A 25,247-nucleotide genomic window follows, 5' to 3' on the forward strand; every position below is an offset into this window, starting at 1 on the left:
AAATTTAGATTCAAATCCGCAACAATATATTTACCTAGCCAAAAGTCGGGAACTCTGAGTGTTTGGTTTCACAATGGCTGCTATCAATTAGTTCAGTCAATTTTAAGTCCACTCAGAGTTAAGCGCATGCGCAACAAGTATGAGAAGCCATAATCAGTGGAGCACCGATTCGACAAGTCACCATCACAACAGGCAACAGGAAGTGCCTATTTTACCCCACTGGAACTAGAGATTTTAATGAAAAAATGCAAAAAAAATAAATAAAAAAGGAAAATGTGTTTAAAAGAAAGAGCAACATCGCTACAGCTACAAAGGAGAGGAAGATGGTGAAGGAGAAGATTGTTGCTCGAGTTAATGCGTAAACGTATGCGTTATATGAAGTGGGCAATGGCAGGCCATTTTTACATTTATTAAAAGCACTCTTCCTTGTTCTACACATATATAATCTACTACCATTTCTTGAGTGGTAGTAGATCAATGTTCTAATATATAGAACCTTTGCACCATCTCATGGGTCCCTCCTCATGTTGATTCAATCTTACTTTACACAGTAAATCAGCAGCTGTTTGCAGCCGCTCTTCGGATGTTATCATGCCAACAAATGGCCGTTATAAGCAGCTATCAGTCCAATGGAATGGCTTCAGATTGTGCCAGTAGGCTTATTAGGTTGTTATCATCTAGTGAATCCTCTCCCTATAAATATTTAATTCTCTGTGAAATAATGCTATAATGCTTCCTAAATCAGGAAATAAAACAATTTGATGGGCTGTTTGGAGAGCAGAGACAGAGGACACACCAAGTTGGAAAAGTTGCTCCCGACCAGGTTAGCTCTGAGGAGAATGTTAATACAGTGACTGAAACAGAGGTTGAGGAAACTGTCTTTGTGAACTGGAAAAGTCAGAGTTACACTGTTTTCAGTTTTAGACAACTTGGAGTTTTAAGTAAATCTGCATCATGAGAGGGACCCCTGGTGAAAATATCATGTCAACAGAACCTATAGCAATATAATTATTAAGAAAAACTGTGGCTTTCTCAATACTTATTTTAACTGCTGTAGACTGCACGTATCTTGCTTATCTCTGTTCAACACAAGGCTAACTCAAAATGCAGCTCTGTCTGGTTTCCAAATAAGGTAATGGCGGAAGTCATGCTACATCAGTTTGAGTGTTTGTTTAACTGCTTTGCAAGTCACCTTGTCAACAAAGGATGTAAACAGAGATAAGACAGCGGCTGAGTTACCCCATAAATCAGTGCCTCAAATATACAAAATGAACTGAAACTTAAAATAGAAATTAAACTTTTAAAAGACATTAATGCTCAGTATAACATAGAAATATATATTTTACAGAAATTGCTAAAGAAGGATGACTGCAATAAACGTGCAAAGTATAGTTATGCATAAAACCACCACCAGGCTATTAAAGCGATATTAAAAAATGATAGAGAGTGACCAAGTTGTTTTAAACAATTCCAGATGAATAGTCACAAAGGAGACCATTACAGTTTAGAGAACTGGAGCAAAGACGGATCAGGGTGAGTTGAGGATTCTATCTTCACATTGTCTCAACCTTGATGGAAGTTGACATTCTGTGGTCAGAGACAGCGGAGAAGCCTTTCTTTTACTTCCCATCCTCATCATGTTCACTAATGACAGGAAAAGAAAAAATATGTTACCCAAGACTGAGTACACTTATACAGATACAACCTGTGATAAAATATTTTTAGGAACAAACAAGAACATGTGCTTTAGTCAAGGGTGTAACTTTGTTATTAAAGTTGGTGGGGACACTCTTTGATATTTTGCTGAAAATTAGTGCAATGCCATACGTCTATTTAATGCTCTCCTATTGTTGAGAACGCAACTGTTACGAAACACCCTAATATTTATAATTACAGATAGAAAGACATATACCTTTTAGTGCCACATTTATAAAGTGCTCTAAATCATCAATAACATTAATAAAAAAAATCGATATATACATAAATACAATTTCAAATAGGAAAACTATCCATCCATCCATTCATTGCTGTATTAAGGAAAAATATGAAAAACTGAAAGGTACTAAAACTGCCAAAGACTGCAAATTATGATTCCAGACACATAGATGGCTTCCGTTTCATCTGTATCATTGATTAATATCCCCCTTCACAAGCAGCAAAATCTAACTTAGAGTTTTTTCCCCCACACATATCTTTGACAAAGTCTGAATTGTCATTATTTTCTTAAGGGAACTGACCCACATGCAGTAAACCACTCAGAGAAACTAGAGTAAAAGTTTAACAGGTTTATTGAGGAGATTCAGGAATCAGGAAACTCAGGGTACAGGTGAACCGGAACTGGATGTGGGAAGGGAAGTATCAGAGGTTAGTTCAGGGTCCGTGGGAACTTTGTACGATGACTTTGGAGAAACAGAGAAAACAGGACTCATGTTAGTTGAGAAAACTTTCTTCCCAGAATCAAGTCGTGTGTGAGTTAACCAGAAGGAGGAACTCGTTGGAGGGCGGACAGGTTTTGATTTGGTTGGTTCCTGAGGCACAATGGAGCGGACTGTCACTTGGAATCCAGGAGGTCTTAAACGGAAATTGTGGAGGTTACTGCTGCAAACTGGATTTCTAACATGAATATTGAAGCTTTTATTTCAAGAAGAACAACTTTTGGTCAGAACACTCTCTCTGTGAGAGCCACTAACATCTGGAACAGTCTTCCTCTACACATACGGGAGAGCCCTACACTGATCAGCTTCAAAGCCCAACTCAAACTACAGATGAGAACAAACCAGTCATGTAACCACTAAACTCTTAACATTTCCTTGTGATGGTTGTATTGTATGTTATGTTCTTTCTTATGTATTTGCCTGCCTAGGGACTACGGATGGAAACTAGCCTTGTAGCTATAATCCGGCATATTTACATTTGTTTTTATACTGATGTTCATTAATGTGCATTGTCCCTATTCAAATAAATAAATAAATAAATAAATAAATCACTGATTCACTGAATATCACTGTATTGTTTGTGCTTTGAATCTTGTAGGTTTCTTAAATTTTAATTTTAAGTCTTTCTCGACTGTGAGTCTTGCTCTGCAGCTGAGTTGGCTGGTACAGCTATTTCTGAGTCTTGGTGATGTACAAAAGAGAAGAGTGCATTTTAAATATAACAAATGCAAATTTATTTTTATTTGTAACTGTGAGTCATTATCCTCTGAGGAGTTGAACATAATTGCTTTTTTTAACTAGCAAAGAGGAACACCACATTTAAATGCTTTGCTGTGTCAAACTTATTGCCTCATAATACTAACCTGCAAAGCATAAACACACTGTTGCTGTTGATATTTTTTAAGCTGCGCATTTTTAAAACCTTTTTCTTTTCTTTTTTTTCATTAAATCAACCTGTCTCATAACTCTTAGTTCAAAATAAAACGTGAAGTAAATGCCAGTTTAAATTTACTGCTGGTGTGTGTTGTCTCTCCTCCGATCACTACAAAGTGCGCAGTAAATAGCCACCACCAATCATATAGGCAAATTTCTCAAAGTGACCGATCCAGAGCCATTAGAGTTAGGAGTCTTAAGGGCGAGTTATGCTCCTGCAGCAGTGTGTTGCAGTGAGCTTATTGTAGATATTTTTGATTTATGCCCAATATTGAAGCGTGGTCTGCGCTATGTTGACTGGACCAGACCGGGCATTCGAACCGAGCCATCACCTCGGGGCTGGTCCAGGTCCGGAGCCAGCCGAGGACGGAGCGACCAAACCCAACCCGGTGACGGTATGTTTCCCCCTGCATGGTAAGGCATAACTTTACAAAGGCTTAAAATGGAATAAAAATTAGTGTAGTACATAGATTTACAGTCATTGGGTCACATGACCTGGAAGCTATTGAAGAAAGGTCACTATTTAATCTTTAAACATATCTTAAAAATTGAAAATAGCTTAAAATTGCATAAAAGCAAGTGTGTCTTACATATGTTATCTATCGGCATGATTTTATATTAGTTTCGTCTTAGCTGGTCATAAGATAAGGAATTTATTGATTTTTGTTTCTCAAGACTGTTTGGTTCAAAGATTTGTTGAGGTTCCCTAACTGCAGCACCGTGTGTGGGAGGAGGGAGCAGCTGAGAGACACTGGCCAACATCGGAGTCCCTCAGTTGGATCAACCGTTTGCTAGATCCCGTTGACTCCACGGAGCTTAAATATTCAATATCCAACTTCAAACCAACTTCACCGCGGTGCTGACGGCTCTGTTCTTTGTCTGAGTCATTCATCAGGCAGTCTTTCTCTCCAGTCTGGCTCTATAAGTTCTGAAACTCAAGAGAAATGTGTTGCAAAATGTCTGTTTTGCAGCAGTTTGGTTCTGAAAGGTTCTAACTTATCCTTGATGGTCTTGGAGATCTGGTTCCCCTGGGGCCCACATCTCCACTGTGTTGGAGATCCAGCCGAGGCAGACCCCAGCTTTGAGCACAGGGGCAGAAGAGATCAGGAGCAGAGGCAAAAGAGGCAAAAGAGGAAGAATCCTGTGTGCTCTGTGGTTTTGTCTGTCTTCATAGAGAGGGGGGTAGGTTTTCACACCTGGTGGCTTCCTCGTGACTTGCCTGTGGAGGCTTTGCCTGAAACCGGGGTTGTTGCAGAGATTTCAACGCATCATCATGTCAAGATAAAATATGGACACTGGGTCCCAGTGTCCAAAAAGTATGATCATGGCATATGGCAAAACAACATAATAATTTAAAAGTATATATATATATATATATATATATATATATATATATGTGTGTATATGTGTATATGTATATATATTTTTTGAATGTCTTAATCAGGGTCATTGGGTGGGTGGGGTGGCGCCCTAGTGCCCTCTATTGACCAGCCGCCACTGGTAATCAAAATTTCATATAGGATAAACTAACATTAAAAAGATAATGTAAAAAAAACAACACAAAAAAAACACATGAATTATGACATAAACATAAATGGCTTCCTTGACATCCCTTTCAAACCACCTGTCCTCTTTGTCCAAATTGTGAACATTCTGGTCCTCAAACACATTTTAAAGCTACAGTGTGTAACTTTTAGCGACATCTAGCGGTCAGACTGCAGCAACATGAACATCTCCCCCCCACCGCGTCTCCCCCCCAACAGTACGGCGAGCGTTACGGGACAAAATGTCTTCCACGACGTCCGCATCACCTACCTTCTCAAGTGATGAGGTTTGTTTACATAGATAATTTTACAGATAGTTTTTCATTAGTCTGTGTAGGGTATAGATTTCATGTAGACTTAAGATAATAAATATACCCGTTATTTTTTCTACATTGTTGTGACGTTTTGGCGATCTCGCAATCGCTAGTTTGTTGGCTCTGCGCTGCCGTACCGCAAAGATGTCTGCCTCCATGGCTGCGAGACCCGCTCCTATGTAATTATAAATTACGAATTCTAAGGCAACGCAAATATTAAGGTTAAGAGGCTGAGCTCGTAGATGATGATAAATAACATAGTTATGTATAATATATTACATTTCTGACGGTATATCCCTGTAATTATTACACACTGTAGCTTTAAATTGTCATTAGAAAACTCCATAACACCTCTTTAATGTAAATACCAAAATTAATAAAAGTGGGGTTTTTTTTGCATACTATCGATTTACTTAAGAAAGAAAAACCAACCTTAAAAAGAGGGGGCGGACTCAGGTTTCAGCTCTCTAAAACCTGTAATGCACAATGACCCAAATGACTTACCTTTACAAAAGCCTGGCCCCGTATCGGGTCAACAACGACCTCAAAGACTTTAGCATTACTTCAGCCATTGTGAAAACAAAAATGAACAGCTGCCACCCTTAGGCTAGATCAGTTAATACCTGAGAATTTGAGTCTGAGTTTCTTAAACCTGCGTTATGAGACGGGGCTCGGTTCCGTTCACTGGCAGTGCTCTGTTAGCCAGAGAAATTATTTGTAACCAATCTGTTAAATGTTCTTATTTGTTTCTGGTTAAATCTCAGGTCTTTACTCTGTCCTGTCATTGTACTTATAGCCCATCCAGTTCAACAACCAACAACATTTACTTCACAGCTGTAGCTGATGGTGTCTTCCTGGCTTGATGTTGTTTTAATTTATACCCATATTATATTCCTCCTTATATAAAGGTGGTCCAACTGCTGACCAAACAAAAACACTATTTTGTCATCTGACTTTTTAAGCCTATATGCTCAACCTTATTTAAATACTGTCAAGTCCAGTTCTCAGCTAGAATATTCCAGAAATTATTTACCTCCAGCTTTCTTTCACAGATCCAATGGTATTTAGTGCCACATGCTGCGTCATTCCAGTTATTTTTATTATGAATAAACATAATCTCTCCACAGTCTTCTCCACCCATGGCATCGTTTGGCTCATTTTCATCCCAGAAACTGAAAAAAAAAATATATATTTACAAATAAGTTTAGAGACTTCATACATAAAACATGGCTTGCTGCTAAAGCTCCCTTTTATCCTAGACCTCTTTAGTTCATATAAGAGAACTGACTAACCAGTTTTTGTTCTAATGTCTGAGATGTTATGCAAAGCAAAATAATCAATTACTCGTTATTTTGAAAGACACCACAGTTTCTGACAAAATCTTCAATGATTAACCATTAAGATTTGTATTTCCAGCACGTCTAGACCATGACCAGGGTGGCAAGTTTGAAATCCTGTCAGCTGTCCACATATTGCAACATTGCAGAATCAAAAACTTCCCCATACCACCCTCATGGGAATGGTCACGTCGAACGTTTTCATCAGATTCAGATGCTCAAAACTCTCAACGATAAGAACAAGACTAACTGGAAAGACTCTCTGAATAAGCTCATCTTTCCCTACAACTGCACTGGGATAGAGGTGACAGGATTTTCCCTATTTTGTTTCCTATATTGTCGCTCCCCAAGATTGCCTATAGACACATTGTTCGGCCTACCAACAGAAACAGGAAGCAATGATTATCATGCTTATGTTGAGCAGTTGAAGGAAGGAATGCAGCAGGCGTGTACCATTGTACAAGAAAACATACAGAAATCTGCTCACAGAAACAAAAGAATCTACGATGTGAAAGTAAGCACAGGGTTGTTTCCAATTGACATGGTGTTAATAGGGACTTTAACACCTCATGGGGGTCCTAGCAAGCTCAGGAATTACTGGGACGACAGCATACATATAGTTCAGCAGGTGGGAAAAGATGTCCCTGTGTATGAATTGAGCTGAAACAATTAATCGGATTAATTTTGATTAATCGATTATCGAAATAATCGTTAACTCATTTAGCAGTGTTGGGCACGTTACTTTGAAAAAGTTATTAGTTATAGTTACTAGTTACTTCTCCCAAAAAGTAACTGAGTTACTCCACAATAAAAGTAACTAGTTACTAGTAAAAGTAACTATTGTCATGATGGGTACTCTAAGAGTGACCCAATTATGCAGAACACCACTAGACGGACACAGGAATAAAAGTTCAACAAGTTTATTTGGTCACAAGCACACTGATTATACTGGTTCTGGTTCGGGCCTGGATACTGGTTCACCGGAGTCTGTGTGAGAGACAGTTCAGTTAGCGTAGCACGTTGGAGCTTGCTTTCTTGATTGTTACTGATTGTACCTTGAGGGTTCTTGTGATTAGCTTTGGGAGGGTCACTGTTGGATCTGGAGAGGAGTTGATCAGCAGAGTCCGTTTGCTGCTTCAGCGTCTCACTTCTAGTTTTGAGCAGACCTTGGCTTTGGGTTTTCCAGCTCTTAGTCCTGAGCTGCATGGAAGTTCACTGAGGTTCTTCAGGTTTGGCTCTGAGGGTCGGCTCGGCAGGTTAGCTCTTCCAGAGCTTCACAGAGGAGAAACTGGTTTCCTGGAATACAGAGACAACGGTTAGAATCCAGGCTGGATTCAAAGTCACAAAGATTCACTGAGAGTCTAGGCTTAGGCGCTGACCAACTTCGAGACATCCCCTTGAGGGGAATGTCTCGAGTGGACAGCCATACCTCTTGGCCTTCAGAGTACTCGGGGGCGGGACGTCTCCTGGAGTCAGCGAAGCGTTTGTTGGTCTTAGAAGATCGGTTGAGGGTTGCGATGGTTTCTCTCCAGATCTTCTGACAGCGTCTGATGTGGTGATTGACTGACTGGACCGAAATCTCTCTCTCGTCTGCGGGGAAAAGTGGAGGTTGAAAACGGAGACTGACCTGAAAGGGAGATTGTCCAGTGGAAGCAGATTTGAGGGAGTTGTGTGCATATTCGATCCATGTAAGATATTGGCTCCAGTCGACGGGATTGTTGGATGTGAGGCAACGAAGGATTGATTCAAGCTGCTGGTTCATCCTCTCTGTTTGTCCGTTAGATTGAGGATGGTAACCTGATGTCAGAGAGGGTTTACAGCCGAGTGCAGAACAGAATGCCTTCCAAACCTGGGATATGAACTGAGGACCCCGATCCGAGAGGATCTCCTGGGGGATGCCATGTAAGCGGAAGACGTGCTTAACTAGGAGCTGGGCTGTCTGGAAGGCCGTGGGAAGTTTCCTAAGGGGGATGAGATGGCAGGCCTTCGAAAAACGGTCAACAATGGTGAGAATAGTGGACATACCTCGAGAAACAGGGAGGCCGGTGACAAGGTCAATCGCTATATGGGACCAAGGACGCGAGGGAACCGGAAGTGGCTGTAGCAGGCCTGAAGGAGGTTGATGTGAGGCTTTATTTCAGGCACATGTGGAGCAAGCCAACACATACTCCTTGACATCTCTATGGAGGGTTGGCCACCAGAAACGTCTTGAGATCAGGGCGATGGTTCTACTGACCCCCGGATGGGCGGAAAACTTGGCTGCATGCATCCATTGGATGAGACGGGACCTGACAGAAGATGGCACATAGGTTCGGTTAGCTGGACCGTTACCTGGATCGGGTTCTGTAGCCAGGGCGGAGTTGATAAGATCAGTGATCTCCCAGTTAACCACTCCTACAGTGCAGGAAGCCGGAAGGACTGGTTCAGGTGTCTCAGGATGATCGACGGAGTAAAGACGAGAGAGAGAATCGGGTTTGACATTCTTGGATCCGGGTCTGTAGGAAATGATGAGATTAAACCGTGAGAAAAAGATGGACCACCTGGATTGACGGGGATTGGCTTGCTTGGTTGACTGGATGTAAGCCAGGTTCTTGTGATCAGTCCATACAAGAACCGGGTGCTCAGCTCCCTCCAGCCAATGTCTCCATTCCTCCAGCGCCAACTTGATGGCCAACAGCTCACGGTCTCCCACATCGTAGTTCTGCTCTGCGGATGAAAGTCTACGGGAGAAAAAGGCGCATGGATGGATCTTTTGATCCGTGTCGAGTCTCTGGGATAGGACCGCTCCAACACCAGAATCTGAAGCGTCCACCTCGAGGATAAACTGTTTAGCAGGGTCAGGCTGCATTAACACTGGTGCTCTGGAAAATAAAGATTTCAATTTTTCAAAGGCAGATTGAGCCTCGGGAGTCCACTGAAAAGTGCGTTTGACAGAGGTCAGAGAAGTTAAGGGAAGGGCTGTTTGGCTATAGTTCCGGATGAACCAACGATAAAAGTTTGCAAAGCCCAGGAATCTCTGTAGCTGTTTGCGGTTCTCTGGAACTGGCCATTCCAACACGGCTTTTATCTTGTCCTCAGATGGTTTTACCTGGCCGCCCTCGAGCACAAACCCCAAAAAGGTGACTGAAGACTGATGAAATTCGCACTTCTCTGCTTTAACGAACAGCTTGTTCTCCAGTAGTCTCTGTAACACAAGGCGGACATGTCTTTTATGTTCAGAAAGGTTCCTTGAGTAGATGAGTATGTCGTCAATATAGACGAACACAAACACATTTAAAAAGTCTCTGAGGACATCGTTCACGAGGGCTTGGAAACAGGCTGAAGCATTAGTTAAACCAAAGGGCATCACCAAATATTCGAATTGACCCAAGGGAGTTTTGAAGGCTGTTTTCCATTCATCTCCATCTCGGATCCTAAGAAGATGATATGCATTCCTTAAGTCCAGTTTAGTGAAAACTGTAGCCCCTTGTACAGGTTCGAATGCTGAGGCGAGTAGAGGAAGTGGGTACTTATTCTTTATTGTGATTTGGTTCAAACCTCGGTAATCAATACATGGTCTCAGGGAACCGTCTTTGTTACCAACAAAGAAGAAACCGGCGCCCAGTGGAGAGGAAGATGGGCGGATTATTCCAGCAGCTAAGGATTCATTTATGTACTTCTCCTTGATCTCTCGTTCAGGTTTGGAAATGTTGTACAACCTGCTGCTAGGTAGTAGTGCTCCAGTTAATAGCTCAATGGCGCAGTCATATGGTCTGTGTGGAGGTAGGGACGTAGCACTGACCTTACTGAAGACAGGAGCCAGGTTATGGTACTCGGAAGGAACGGAAGAAAGGTCAGGAGAGTCCATCTCCCCCCCACCTCTAGGAGACCCCACCAAGGGGGCAGCCGAACGGAGGCATGTCTCATGGCATGTAGTAGACCATGATTCCAGGTGACGATCAGTCCAATTTATGTGTGAATTATGCTTCTCCAACCATTCGAAACCAAGCACCAGGGGAGAGCATGCAGAAGGTAAAACAAAAAATGTTATTGTCTCTCGGTGGTTACCTGACAGAAGTAGCTCGAGGGGTTGAGTTTGATGGGTAACTTGGTGAAGTCTTTTCCCGTCAATGGCAGAAACACTAAGAGATTGAGTCAGAGGAATGGTTTCTATTTGGAGTTGTTGGATGAGGTTCGAATCGATTAAGTTCCATTCACAGCCTGAATCGATGAATGCAGAAAAGGAGAGGCTCTGGTTAGCACAAAACAACGTGGCAGGAAGCAACAGTCGAGGAGATTTCTTAGTGTTAATTTGGCCCGCCAGACTCCTCAGATCCTCTGGCAGGCCCAGGCTTTTGATTTAGCCGGGCAGGAAGCGATGAAGTGTCCACTCTCACCACAGTAAATGCATAATTTGCTCAGAAAACGTCTTTGTCTTTCCTCAGGGGTGAGCCTAGTGTGTCCCACCTGCATGGGTTCGACATCTCTTTCACCAGAATGAGAGGCCTGAATAGGCACAGGGAGAGACTGGGCCTTAGGTCTCTGTATGGGCAGCTGCTCTGTGGGGGAAGAACAAACAGTCACGTTATGTGAGGCAGAGGAAAGTGTCCCCTGATTTCTTGATTTGGAACTGTTTCTGGCACGGATTCTATTATCCAATCTGATCGTCAAACGAATTAATTCTTCGAGGGTAGCAGGTTCATCGAGAGTTGCGAGCTCATCCTTAATGTGCTCATTTAATGCCATAAAATAGGCTCCCTTCAAAGTGCTTTGGTTCCATCCGGAAGCTGCCGCTTTAACCCGGAAGTTGATGGAGAATTCTGCCACAGAAGAATTTCCCTGCTTTAAATTGAAAAGAGCTCGAGAGTCAATAGGTTGATCAGTTTCTTGATTGAAAACTTGGGTAAATTCGGAGATGAAATCAGAGTAATAGCAATTAAGGCTATCGTCGGTGGCAAATCTTGCCTGAGCCCACTCCAAGGCTCTTCCTGTTAGCTGAGAAAGGATGAAGGTTATCTTTTTATAGTCCGTGGAAAAGCTGCCTGGAGAGTTCTGAAAAATCAAACGACACTGAAATAAAAATCCTTTGCAATCTTTCATGTTACCAGAAAATCTCTCTGGAAGACTTGGGCGGAACTTGGATGACGTCACTGCTGGTGACCTCGGAGGAGGAACTGGACCCGGAAATGGTTGTGGGGCCGGTGCGGCATTAGCGCCGTTCATGTAGTTAGCATAGCTTTGGATAGCTTGATTTTGCCTTTCAATGTGGGTATTTAACTCACGTAGCGCCAAGCCGTGTCCATGGATTTGGGCCGCCTGTTCCTCCAATCGACGGATGTAGTGTTCTGCTGGGCCTTGAGTTTGGCCGCAGTGTTCTGTCATGATTGGTACTCTAAGAGTGACCCAATTATGCAGAACACCACTAGACGGACAAAGGAATAAAAGTTCAACAAGTTTATTTGGTCACAAGCACACTGATTATACTGGTTCTGGTTCGGGCCTGGATACTGGTTCACCGGAGTCTGCGTGAGAGACAGTTCAGTTAGCGTAGCACGTTGGAGCTTGCTTTCTTGATTGTTACTGATTGTACCTTGAGGGTTCTTGTGATTAGCTTTGGGAGGGTTACTGTTGGATCTGGAGAGGAGTTGATCAGCAGAGTCCGTTTGCTGCTTCAGCGTCTCACTTCTAGTTTTGAGCAGACCTTGGCTTTGGGTTTTCCAGGTCTTAGTCCTGAGCTGCATGGAAGTTCACTGAGGTTCTTCAGGTTTGGCTCTGAGGGTCGGCTCGGCAGGTTAGCTCTTCCAGAGCTTCACAGAGGAGAAACTGGTTTCCTGGAAGACAGAGACAACGGTTAGAATCCAGGCTGGATTCAAAGTCACAAAGATTCACTGAGAGTCTAGGCTTACGCGCTGACCAACTGGATCAACACTGCGGCGTTGAGGCAAGGTCTGAAGACAGCTTATATTGTGGATCCTCTGACGATCTGATGGGCTGCAGCTGTGCAGGAGGCTCACTCAGAAGGATCCACGGCGGACTCTGCTGGAGAAAGGTGGAACTTCTCCAGCTCCCAACAACTATTGTGTTACTTTTGCGTTTCTCGCCCCCGTAACCCTCACCACCCAGCCCCCACTTTCTCGCTGTGTGTTTCAAAAGCCAGCTGAAAAGACTGGACGACAAAGACAAGAACCTGCTGAGAGTTTTGCATTTATTGCAACTCACCATAAATTACATCAGGGGGGAACGCGACGTGAAGTTTTTTAACAGGGCATTCAGATCTGGTGAGTATATGAAATTAATAACTGGGGATGTCTAATTCTGAAATCCTTTGTGTTTGGGTTGTTATAGATACTGCAACATCTATCTATCCATCTATCTATCTAGATGTATACTCTGTGTGTGACATAAAATATGGATCTCCATCCCTGCCACAAAGGCCATCAAATAATGTTTAAAATAAAAATACAGTAGGTTAAAAAGGCAGAGTATCCATCCATCCATCCATCCATCCATCCATCCATCCATCCATCCATCCATCCATATTTCTCCCTTCCTCCATATAGGCTATCATTTGATCGTTCACGCTCTCCATAGTTCTCCTGTGGCGTGAGAACAGGGCGACTGTTACGCGCCTTTAGTGAGCATGCGCATTTCCTGTCGCTTGCGTGGTGAATCGTGCCGCCTGCGCTGTGCGGAGATGCAGGGGAAACCGTATCTGATGGGGAAACGCAGCTCGACGTAACACCGGTTTTTCTATCTGGAAAACGCTGTTTTGCTGCTGGAGTCATCCTCACTCTCCATCTCTCTGTGTGTGCTGTACATTAACACCCGCCAGCAGAAACACCCACCTACCCAACTGACAGACGGAATTTCACTATACATCAGCCATTCTCATCCTCCCCTCTCTCATGACAAGGCACGCACGAGTCCTATCATGAAAAAAGGTTCATTGTGCAACCTGAGTAACCCACAGTAACGGGGTGTCTGCAATGGTAACTGCGTTATAGTTACAATCAAAGTAATTAGTTAGATTACTCGTTACTAAAACAAGGTAACGCCGTTACTTTCAACGCCGTTAGTCCCATCACTGTCATTTAGTAATCGTTCAATCATTTACTGGTGTGTAGAAACTCTAAAATATGCCTTTAGCTGACAGACCAACCCACCTTGATGATAAATTATATCAAAATTGTTAGCAAAATAGTAAGCATTTTGCATTTCTAATAAAGAAAACATTTTCTGTCATTATGCTCTATCCAGATCTCTTCAAGTGGAAAAGTTTCAGTTTCATGTGGTTTAATTTTAAGTCTTTTTGCTATCCGATTATTAATTGACTAATCGAAAAAAGAATTGACAGATTAATAAATTTGTAAAATAATCATTAGTTGCAGCACTAAAATTAAGCACTGCAGACACAAATCTGCTTTGAAAAAAATGTATCTTCATATGGACTCAGCTTTTACTGTGATAACTGTATGTGCTCTTTTTCATCCCTTTGACATGAAAACTGGCTCAGAGCTCTGCTTCACTTTTTCCTTCCCAAACAGAGTCTTGTAGAGCTAGTTTACCCTTTCTAAAATAGAAAGCATTTATAGATTAGTTGTTCTATGTTACTCTTGTATGTCTGCTTCTGTCTCCTTGAACCCCCAGTCAGCCTGGAGAGAAGGCTGCTCGTACTGGTTTTGTTGGAGATTTCTTCCTGTTGAAAGGAAGGTTTTTCTCTTCACTGTTGCTACATGCATGCTTAGTCATACTATTTTTAACAGTACAAGTTTACAAACAAAGCATTGTACATAGTGTGTCTTATTGCACTGAAAGGTCAATCTGTAATGGAAGCATCATTTAACAGATAACTGAGCTGCTAACCTTCTAATCTTATCATAATGCTGTAATACTTTGTTAAATCGTCCTCCAAGTATTCTCACAGTGCATATGAAGTGAGTTCTTGTGTAATAAAAGATGATTTCTAAACAATTTTTCATTTACAAAAACCATAGTTAGAGAGGGGCATAATTAGATTTTTTTTAAGCATTTGATGAAGAACAAGTTAACATCTGAACCGAACGTTGCTGATAATTAACAGTCTTCATGGGAACATCTAAAAAAATGTACCTTGTCAAGCTCAGATGTGGGTTGCTTTCGAAAGAGTTACCTTTATTTTATTCAAAAGTCTGTATATTTTGGATCTGATAAAATGTTTTTGACAAACATTTATTCTCTTATCCTGACAAAAATTGAAAAGAACCCACATTGAACCTTGATGTAATCGGTTGCCTCTCAACTTTGGAGCTGTTGATCCACAATTTACCAACCTTATATTCAGTTTACTCCCGTCGACCCATTTCCATTCTCCCTCAACTTCAGCATCAGTCAGTCCAATCCAAAACCTTCGATTGAATTTCCTCAGGAACTCCTGCTCTTCTTTGCTGTTGACGATCACCAGGTCTGCACCTCTTTCCAAGCAATCTTTTCTACTGTCATTCCAAGTGTTAATGGTAGAGGAAATGTAGTACAGGCTTGGACAAACCTTTGAAAACCGTTCTTTCGACAAACAGGCCACTACAACAAGAAGGCAGGACAAACGAAACACAAATAGTTCATTTGGTGATTTGTACTTTTGCTGTAAAATCCATAATAAATAAAACTGTCTGAGACTTAACTTTAATTCTGAAGTCTATAGTGTAGTTTCTTGTGTCACTGCATGTGTTTTAGAGGAAAGGTAAGCGCTTTGTCTATTCATATGAAGAGGTGGGTAGTGTACCCAAAATTTGTATTCAAGCAAGACGACCACTACATTGCATTTTATTCTAGTAAGAATAACAAGTAGCCATCCAAGAAATTATCAAGTTAGAGTAAAATAGAATTTAGTAAAAAGGCTACTCAAGCGCCTAGTAACTTCATTTTATCTTAGGTTTAAAATTATGAATAACAGACAGACCAAAAAGGAAAAGTTATGTTAAGATTCTGGCCTGATCACTCAGTCCATACACCAGCTCTTCTCCACCCGTCCGAAATCCGCTCTGACTGGAGTCACCTGTTTTCATCAGTAGATAAACCTCATCAGACCAGTCCTCTGTGCCAGATTATCTCGTGCCAACCTGGTAAGAATATTCCAGCATCTAAAGTAATATCTGATTGTCTACCCGTTTCTGACCCGATCTGTCTCCTGATTCCGAGCCTGCCTGTCCCCTGTCTGATTCTGCCTGCCTGATTATCCTCTCTGCTCTGCCTCTGGATCCCCGGATCTCTGAATCGTTCTGATTGGACTGCCTGCTGCCCCCTCTCTGGATCACACTTGAAAAAGCTCCTCTCAACTCCCTGCCTTCCCCTCCTGGATTACTAACTGGTAAATCTCACACAATCTGCCCGCCTGTCTGCCTGCAGCCTGTTGCTCCATTCAGATTCAGTCCCGCTCTCAGAGCAACCTGTTAAATAAACCGATCAAACGTCACTAACCTGTCTTGGTTTATTTAGATCCAGTCTCTGTTTCATTACAGATTCAGTTATTTTAAAGACTATAATAAAATATTTAATACAAACAAATGATGCAAGTGAAAAATAACCCGACAGAAGAAACACTTTTCCAAACAAATTTTCTTTTTATCATAAAATTATGAAACCAGTACCTCCAGTGCCAATGTTAAAACCTCACTACAGTATATCTTAGCTTAACCTCCAAATCTTATGGTAGGTTTAAGTAAGGTTGTGTACAAAAATGTATTACTAATTTCAATATACACATTAACTTGCTTTTTAGTAACAAAACATTTTACTCATGCCAGAGTAAAGGTATTTTAAGGTGTTATCAGTAAAACAACCCTTGAAAATAAATTTTCGTCAAAAAAATACTCAAGTAAATATAACAGAGTGAATTAAACTAATTACAACCATCCTCTGCTCACATGCAGGAACCTGCAAGTTTCATATACCGTTTAGGTATGGGCACACTGATTTACATCAGGGGTTGCTTCAAACTTTCTTAATTGGGAGCATTGTTGGTGTTGCTGCAACTTCCTGTACAGCACACAGCAGACAGAGCCTCCTACGCTACCAAGAAGTTTGTTGGCCTCACGGCTGGCCCTCCAGACACTCTACCTCGTCTCCGGCCTCACGGCCGCCCTCCATGGACTCTGCCTCGTCTCTGGCCTCATGGCCGGCCTCCAGAGAACTTCGGTGGCCCTCCGTCCACACTAGGTAGGTTGTTTTTTGTTTTGGGGCATTTTAGGGCATCTGGGATCTGCCCTTGAGTGGGGGGTACTGTCATGGTCTTGGTTCTGTTATGTTTTACTTTGCTGGATGTTTTCTAGTTTTATTGGTTTAATTCCTATTTTTTTGTATTTCCTGGGTATGTTTGAGTTCTTAGGTTTTTATTTGTTGCCCTCTGTTGCCGTCTTGTGTTGTCTCTTTTTCCGTTGCCCCTTTCTAGACTCCTCTCTTTACACCTGTTTCAAATCTGCTCGTTAGTCCTCTCTTTGTCAAGTCTCTCATAAATACTCTAGTGGTGCAGTTCCTCAGTGTTGGTTCCTCGTCATACATCTTCTTACTTTGTCTTACCTTGTCTTACCCTGGCTCCTCGTGATTGTTTTCCTCTGATATCTCCATGGTTCTGGTTTGTTTTACATTTTAAATGATGGATTTTTGGATTCCTGCCTCAGTTGCTTGTGAACATTCCATCATTTGGGGCCTCTAACCACAACCAAACCCTGACAGATTTCAGTGTAGATCTGCAAGATGGCTCTTTCCAAAAAATTAAAACCTTGGAAATCCTCCCTTTTTTAAATCTTTGATCAATGAGAGTTCTTCCGATGATGCCTGAAGCATTTTCCACCATAAAAACAACAGGGTCTTTTTTTCTTTTTTTTTTTTACATTTCCGGAATTTTTATGTACTGGATAACTGTTGTGGCTATATAACCAAGTGATTTTAATTTTTGAATTAATTCAGTTCAATTCAAAGGGAACTTAAATTTTGCAGCAGTTCAGAGAGGGTTTTCTTTAACTAGTTGTTGTAGGCGTTCACAGCTGTAAGCAGGAAAAAACGTCTGTAGCGGTCTGTCTTGCACCGGATATGGAGAAGCCTCTGACTGAAGAAACTCTGTTGTTGTTTAGCAACAAGCTCTGTGTTTTCCATAATCTTCTTCACTTTATGAAGCATTCTTCTTTGTGAGATCATCTCCAGAGCCTCTAGATGAGTTGTTTATCAGCTTGTTTAGCTTCTCCAAGTCATTTGCTCTGATGCTGTTACCCCAGCAGATGATGGCAGAAGAGATCTTACTCTCGATAACAAACCTATAGAAAATTTGTAGCATCTTGTTTGAAATGCTGCAGGACATAAACTTCCTCAGGAAGTACAGTCTGCTCTGTCCCTCCTTGAAGATGCCTGCACATTTGCGTCTCCAGTCGAGTTGTTCTTGTCAAGGTACATATATTGCTCGACCACCTCCACATCTTCTTCCATGATGCTAACAGAATTCAAATTGTTCCTCTTTCTTCTTAAATTTACAACGATCTCTGTTGTTTTGGTGAAATTCCGGATCAAATTATCTTTTCCATACCATGCCACAAAACATTCAACCAGCCCTCTGCAGTTAGCTTCTCATCCATCTTTAAGACACCCAATGACTGCAGAGCCATTTGAGTATTTATGTAGATGACAGGAGTCTGTCTGGTACTGGAAGTCAGACATAATACAGAGTAAAAAGGAATGGTGACAGTACAGTCCTCTGATTAGACAGCTGACCCTTCAGTCTAAAAAACTACGGTCTGTTTGTCAGGTAGTCTTTGATTCTGGTGATTGTTGATGCCTCCATCTAAATCTGGTGAAGTTTATCACAAAGTAAGCCCGACCTAATCATGTTAAATGCACTGGAGAAATTTGCTGATAAGATCCTATTTTAGACACATCACTAGTCATTCTGAGATCTCTGATTGTTAAATGCTGCCTTTTGAAAAATCTTTGCATCAATGGTTAGATTTGATTTGTATATTTTTAACCAGCAGTAAGAGATCTTTTTTTTTTTTGTACTTTTGACAGTTTGATGCCTGAGTAAAACTCAGAAGTTATCAGACATGAACCAACCTCCTCCAAATTTTTGAGAGACATTTGAACACTATATTCCCAGACCTTATTATTTACACCAACTGCCAACTGTCCACTAGAAACTGAACCTTCCAGTGGGTAGTGTTTCAGGTCAGTGGGAATAAACAAAGGTGCTGAGGCTTGTGATCTACTGGAGATGTGTTCATATCTAATATATCATAGAAAAAATACTTTGCTTTTATTCAATATATATACATTTCATTTCGTAGCAAAATTGTGAAATGTATTTAACTTACTTTCCAAGGACATGTTTCTATGGCCTGACTTAAAAAAATGACACCAAGTTTTACTCACATGTTTGTATATCAACATTAGCTGATCTGTTAATGTTCCCATAAACACACAGCGGCATCCTAAGCTGATGAATCTGTGCAGTATGGTTTATACATGCGTCCTCTGTGGGTTGTGAAGTCGGGTTCTGGTCAGGTTCCTCGATGGATTGTACATTGACGTTTCTGCTGGGGGACTCAGTGTCAGGTGACCTATCTGTGAAGTAAAATGCAAGTTTATTCACAAAAGTTAGACTGAAAAGGTGATACAAATGTAGGGCTGGGCAATATGAAGAAAATGTAATATCATACTATATTTTGGCTATAATCGCGAAACACAATATATATCACATGTTTAAATTACCTTAAAAAAATAGAGTGCATAAAATTGCACTGATAAAATAAAATAAAATGTAAAATAAAAAAGGGCTCTGTTGCGGATAATTACAAAAAATGCAGTATGAAAAAAGAAATTGACCTTAAACTACAAACACAAAACTTAGAATACTATCCAAAAACTAGAGTGTTATTATAGCATCCTCAACTATTTGCACTAACCTTTACATGCTGGGATTTTAAGGAATTTTAAAGAAGCACAAAAAGTTGTAAAATTGAGAAAATTTACAGAAAGTAATAGATAGCGTCTGCTTTCCCTTCATCTCTCTCTTTTGTCTCTCATAAGGGTTCACTTTTTCAAATAAGGTTGCCAACATCTTCTGCTTCACAGCTGATTTATTTAACATTTTATTTGGTGTTCGGGGAGACATGCAGAGTTTACAACACTCTTCATTTAGCAGAGGATGACTTTTTATTTGTTATTTTTTTTTATTTTACATACTGTAATCCCAGAGGGAAATTACTTTTCTGCATTTAACCCATCCCCTTGGGGAGCAATGGGCTGCCATTGTGAGGCGGCCGGAGAGCAGTTTTTTTTGGGGTTAAGGGTCTTGCTCAGGGAGCCAGAGTGGCAGTCTGTGGGAGTGGGGTATTGAACTCACAATCTCAGGATTCAAAGCCCTCTCTGAAATTCCATGATTACGGAGGCTGACTTTAAGGAGATGATGCATTCTGCTCATGCACTCTTTGTTATTTGAGAATCGAGCCAGAACTGAACCAAGCCGAGCCCTACCAAAGAACTAGTACCATGTTAGCGCTGTTCGGTTGTGTCTGGTGCGGTCTGGGTCAGTTGTGCATGCCAACTCTGTTACCATGCTCGGACCGATCTCGGCACTGTTTCAAAAGGGTAGTGTAAAAGGGGCTATTGACATATATCTGTGAAAATTCTCAGTCATCCAGGTTATGGTCAGGCTTAAAAAAATTTAATCTAGGCAACTGGATGTGAAGTTTTCTCATGCAAGAGGCTCCTTCAATTTTAACTAGTGGTGGGGAGCACTGTAGGTCTGACAAAGAGTTAGAGGGACAAAAGGTGGCTTTGGGGAATCAAAGGTGGCTTAAGAATAAATATTCTTAGCGAGTGTAAGAGTAATAGGATATTTTTATTATGATATGCAAACACATTAATACAGGTATACACAAATATATATACACATGTTGATATATATTACCACAATGGAGCCCAAATCAATTAGATGAACCATCTAAAGTCATCCCCCTTCCTTTTTCACATAGAGAACAAAAGATTCTCTGGAAAAGTACTGCAACTGCCTACTGTAAGAGACGGTCAGCTCACACTTGGACCAATCAGCTGATGGAGGGGGCTGATACTTCAACAGGAATTGCCCCCACGTCACTAATGGTTTAAAACTCAGAGTGCGAGTTCAATCTTTCTCTTTCCCATGGGTTTTCACAACCTGCAAGGAGAGGCTCTTTTCACGTGAAATGCCAGAAGAAAGCTAACTGGAAGTAGCTTTCGTTTTCATGCGTCAAAAGTCATGGATCGCAGTGTCCCATCGTGCATAGTGGCTGCGCTAACTGGGGAGACAGAAACCTCTGGAGCTGACTGCTAAGTGGAGTCCGACAGCAAAAGGGACGCCTTCTGCTGATAGTTTCCGTAAGAAAAATCTTCCTCGACTTAAGAGCACATCAAGCCCTCTGCTGTAGCATCAAACTGACTGAAAGTTTCCCGAGAGTGGATCCGGTGGTGAAGAAGATCCGCGCGCCCGAAGCCAGACCACGTGCTCCCTCAGAACCCCCGCTCCTTCACGGACCGAAGGCAACTCCAAGTAATATCACTCTTATACATTTACATGCCTTCCCCATGCACAAACCCCCCCCTGTTAATGCCGTTTTGCTAAAATGACTTCTGCTGCTGTTGTTTAATGCATTTTTAATCATTTACCATTTTTAAGCTGAATATATTAATTTTATATTGATTAATTGCACTGTTATCATCATAACTGCTGCTATTCCAACGGACATTAGTGAATGTATTAACCTCTGGCATATTTTGGACAATCTCAGAAGTTAAACGGACTCTTAGGGTTTTATTCTTTTTTTTTTTATTCTTTTTTTTGTTTTCTTTAAACTAGTCATTTAATCTACCTCGTGTTTATTTTTCTAATAGCGTGTAGTGTTTGCATAGATGTAGATTTTCTATAATCCTAAATTATTGGAATAAAGACATCATTGTTTACCTTGTAGTAGTTCTGTGTTTCATATAGCGGACTATTTATCACTCAGGTCAGATCCACCCCCTTTGGTAATAGTGCGAATAAACATAGATAAAAGGTTCTGTATTGATAATTAATAGCTCTGCTGATAACTCAGCCTGGGTCACTAGATTGGTGTGGATACTTTGATTTTAACAGCCGGTCCAGGAACCCTCCAGAGGTGAAAACCACAAACCCTTGTAAGTAACTAAATTAAAGCTGCAATTATTCAACTAAGAACACTAAATTTATTTCACCTCCGATTTTGAATAGGTTAAATATTTAACTATAACTCCAGTTTTAGTTAATTTTTTTATTTTTATGCTCACTAGTCCTTGGCCCCCTTTATTTCGGCTGACGTACAGTCTCAGGGTGCTGTATTTGGGGTGGTAACCTCCATGTATGGTTAGGAGCTTAATTGTCTGAACATCTGTGGCATGTATCTCATCCTTTGGCCAGCTTATTATTCCTGCAGGGTATCTGATTACTGGTAGAGCGAAGCTATTTATTGGCCGAGACTTATTCTTGCCATAGAGCTAGTGTTGGGAGCTGGAGAAATTCCACCTTTCTCCAGCAGAGTCCGCCGTGGATCCTCTGAGGGAGCCTCCTGCACAGCTGCAGCTCGTCAAGATCATCAGAGGATCCACTACTTAAGCTGTCTTCAGACCTTGCCTCAACGCCGCAGTGTTGTTCCAGTTGGTCAGCGCTTAAGCCTAGATCCTCAGAGTAACTCGATGACTTTTGAATCCAGCTTGGATTCTAACCCTTGTTTCTGTTTTCCAGGAAACCTGTGCCTCCTCTGTGAAAGCTCAGGAAGAGCTAACCTGCCGAGCCGACCCTCAGAGCCAAACCCGAAGAATCACAGAGAACCTCCAAGCAGCTCTGGACTAGAGCTGGGAAACCCTAAGCCAAGGTCTGTTCATATAAGACGTGAGACGCTGAAGCAGCAAACGGACTCTATTGATGAACTATTCTCCAGAACCAACAGAGAACCAACAAGAACCCTCAAGGTACAATCAGTAAACTTCAGGAAATCAAACCTCTGTTGGCAACGCTAACTGAACTGTCTCTCACGCAGACTCCGGTGAACCAGTATCCAGGCCCCGAACCTGAACCAGTATATTCTGTGTGCTTGTGCATCAATAAACTGTTAAACTTTCATCCCTGTGTCCGTCAGTGGTGTTCTGCATTCTTGGGTCGCTTTTAGTGAACCCATCATGACAGAACACTGCGGCCAAACTCAAGGCCCAGCAGATCACCTCACCCGTCGACTGGAGGAGCAGGATGCCCAAATTCAAGGACAAACCCAAACGCTCCGTGAGTTATACCGCCTTGTTGATACTCATAACCACATGCTACAGAGCTGTGCTAATTATTTGAACAGCGCTAATGCTGCACAACAACCATTTCCGGGTCCAGTCCCTCCCCCGAGGTCACCAGCAGTCACGTCATCTGAGTTCCGTCCTAGTCTCCCAGAAAGATTTTCTGGTAACATGAAAGATTGCAAAGGATTCTTATTTCAATGTCGATTGATTTTTCAGAACTCCCCTGGCAGCTTTTCCACGGATTACAAGAAAATAACTTTTATTCTCTCACAGTTAACAGGAAGAGCCTTGGAATGGGCTCAGGCTAGATTTGCCGCTGATGATAGCTTAAACTGCTACTACTCTGATTTCATCTCTGAATTTACCCAGGTATTCAACCAAGAAACTGACCAAACTATTGATTCCAGAGCTCTTTTCAACCTAAAACAGGTAAACTCTTCGGTGGCTGAATTTTTCATTAACTTCCGGGTTAAAGCGGCAGCTTCCGGATGGAACCAAAGCGCTCTAAAGGGAGCCTTTTTCATGGCGTTAAATGAGCACATTAAGGATGAGCTCGCAACCCTCGACGAACCAGCTACCCTCGAAGAGCTTATTCGCCTCTCCATTAGATTGGATAATAGAATTCGTGCCAGAAACAGCTCAAAGAAGCAGGGTACACTTTCTTCTGCCTCACATAACGTGACTGTTTGTTCTTCCTCTACAGAACAGCTGCACATTCAGAGGCCTAAGTCCCAATCTCTACCGTTGCCTATTCAGGCCTCTCATTCGAGCGAACGGGATGTCGAACCCATGCAGGTGGGACACACTAGGCTCACTCCAGAGGAGAGGCAAAGGCGTTTTCTAAGCAAACTATGTATCTACTGTGGTGAGAGTGGACGCTTCATCGCTTCTTGCCCGGCTAAATCAAAAGCCTGGGCCCGCCAGAAGATCTGAGGAGTCTGGCGGGCCAAATAAACACTAAGAAATCTCCTCGATTGTTACTTCCTGCCACGCTGTTCTGTTCTAATCAAAGCCTCTCTTTTCCTGCATTCATCGACTCAGGCTGTGAACGTAACCTAATCGATTCTAACCTCGTCCAGCAACTCCAAATTGAAACCATTCCTCTGACTCAGTCTCTCAGTGTATCCGCTATTGACGGAAAAAGACTCCATCAAGTTACACACCAAACTCAGCCCCTCGAGCTACTCCTGTCAGGTAACCACCGAGAGACTATAACATTTTTTGTTTTTCCCTCTGCATGTTCCCCGCTGGTGCTCGGTTTCGAATGGTTGGAGAAGCATAATCCTCACATTAACTGGACTGAACGTCACCTGGAATCATGGTCCATCTCATGCCATGAAACATGCCTTCGTTCTGCTGCCCCCTTGGTGGGGTCTCCTAGAGGTGGGGGGGAGATGGACTCTCCTGACCTTTCTTCAGTTCCTTCTGAGTACCATGACCTAGCCCCTGTCTTCAGTAAGGTCAGTGCGACGTCCCTACCTCCACACAGACCATACGATTGCGCCATTGAGCTTTTACCTGGTGCTTCTCTACCTAGCAGCAGATTGTATAATATTTCCAAGCCCGAGAGAGAAACAATGGAAAAATACATCAACGAATCATTAGCTGCTGGAATAATTCGCCCATCATCCTCTCCATTGGGCGCCGGGTTCTTCTTCGTGGGGAAGAAGGATGGTTCCCTGAGACCTTGTATTGACTATCGAGGTTTGAACCAGATTACTATTAAAAACAAATACCCACTGCCTCTCCTTGCCTCTGCTTTTGAACCCGTACAGGGAGCTACAGTGTTTTCTAAACTGGATTTAAGAAACGCTTATCATCTCCTTAGGATCCGTGAAGGCGACGAATGGAAAACTGCCTTCAAAACACCCTTGGGCCAATTCGAATATCTAGTAATGCCCTTTGGTCTTACAAACGCTCCAGCCTGCTTCCAGGCCCTCGTAAATGATGTTCTAAGAGACTTTCTCAACGTATTTGTTTTCGTGTACATTGATGACATACTCATTTACTCCAAGAACCTCGATGAACACAAAAAACATGTCCGCCTTGTTTTACAGAGACTGCTGGAGAACAAGCTGTTCGTGAAAGCCGAGAAGTGCGAATTTCATCAACCTTCAGTCACCTTTTTGGGGTTTGTGCTCGAGGGCGGCCAGGTAAAACCATCTGAGGACAAGATTAAGGCAGTTTTAGACTGGCCAGTTCCTGAGAACCGAAAACAGCTACAAAGGTTTTTAGGTTTTGCTAACTTCTATCGTCGGTTTATCAGAAACTACAGCCAGACCACCCTTTCATTAACTTCTCTGACCTCTGTCAAACGCACTTTTCAGTGGACTCCCGAGGCTCAAGCAGCGTTTGAAAAACTAAAGTCCTTGTTTTCCAGAGCACCTGTTCTTATGCAACCTGACC

The 25,247-nt window shown here is 42.0% G+C and overlaps 1 protein-coding gene across 1 annotated transcript in view; it reads right to left on the reverse strand.

Moving 5' to 3' along the window:
• Positions 1-809: 809 nt before the first annotated feature.
• LOC119784451 (C-type lectin domain family 4 member E-like) overlaps positions 810-25,247 on the reverse strand; it is a 34,555-nt gene continuing 10,117 nt past the window's right edge. Inside the window, exons 4-7 of the mRNA XM_038286502.1 lie at positions 18,933-19,124; positions 14,852-15,098; positions 6,260-6,398; positions 810-1,644 (exon numbers count right to left, since the gene is read on the reverse strand). Of these exons, the coding sequence (XP_038142430.1) occupies positions 1,642-1,644; positions 6,260-6,398; positions 14,852-15,098; positions 18,933-19,124 (581 nt within the window). The 3' untranslated portion in view covers positions 810-1,641. The remainder of the gene's footprint in view (positions 1,645-6,259; positions 6,399-14,851; positions 15,099-18,932; positions 19,125-25,247) is intronic.

Source organism: Cyprinodon tularosa, unplaced genomic scaffold (genome assembly GCF_016077235.1).
Source record: "Cyprinodon tularosa strain WSP-4 unplaced genomic scaffold, ASM1607723v1 ctg226, whole genome shotgun sequence".
Taxonomy (NCBI): Eukaryota; Metazoa; Chordata; class Actinopteri; order Cyprinodontiformes; family Cyprinodontidae; genus Cyprinodon; species Cyprinodon tularosa.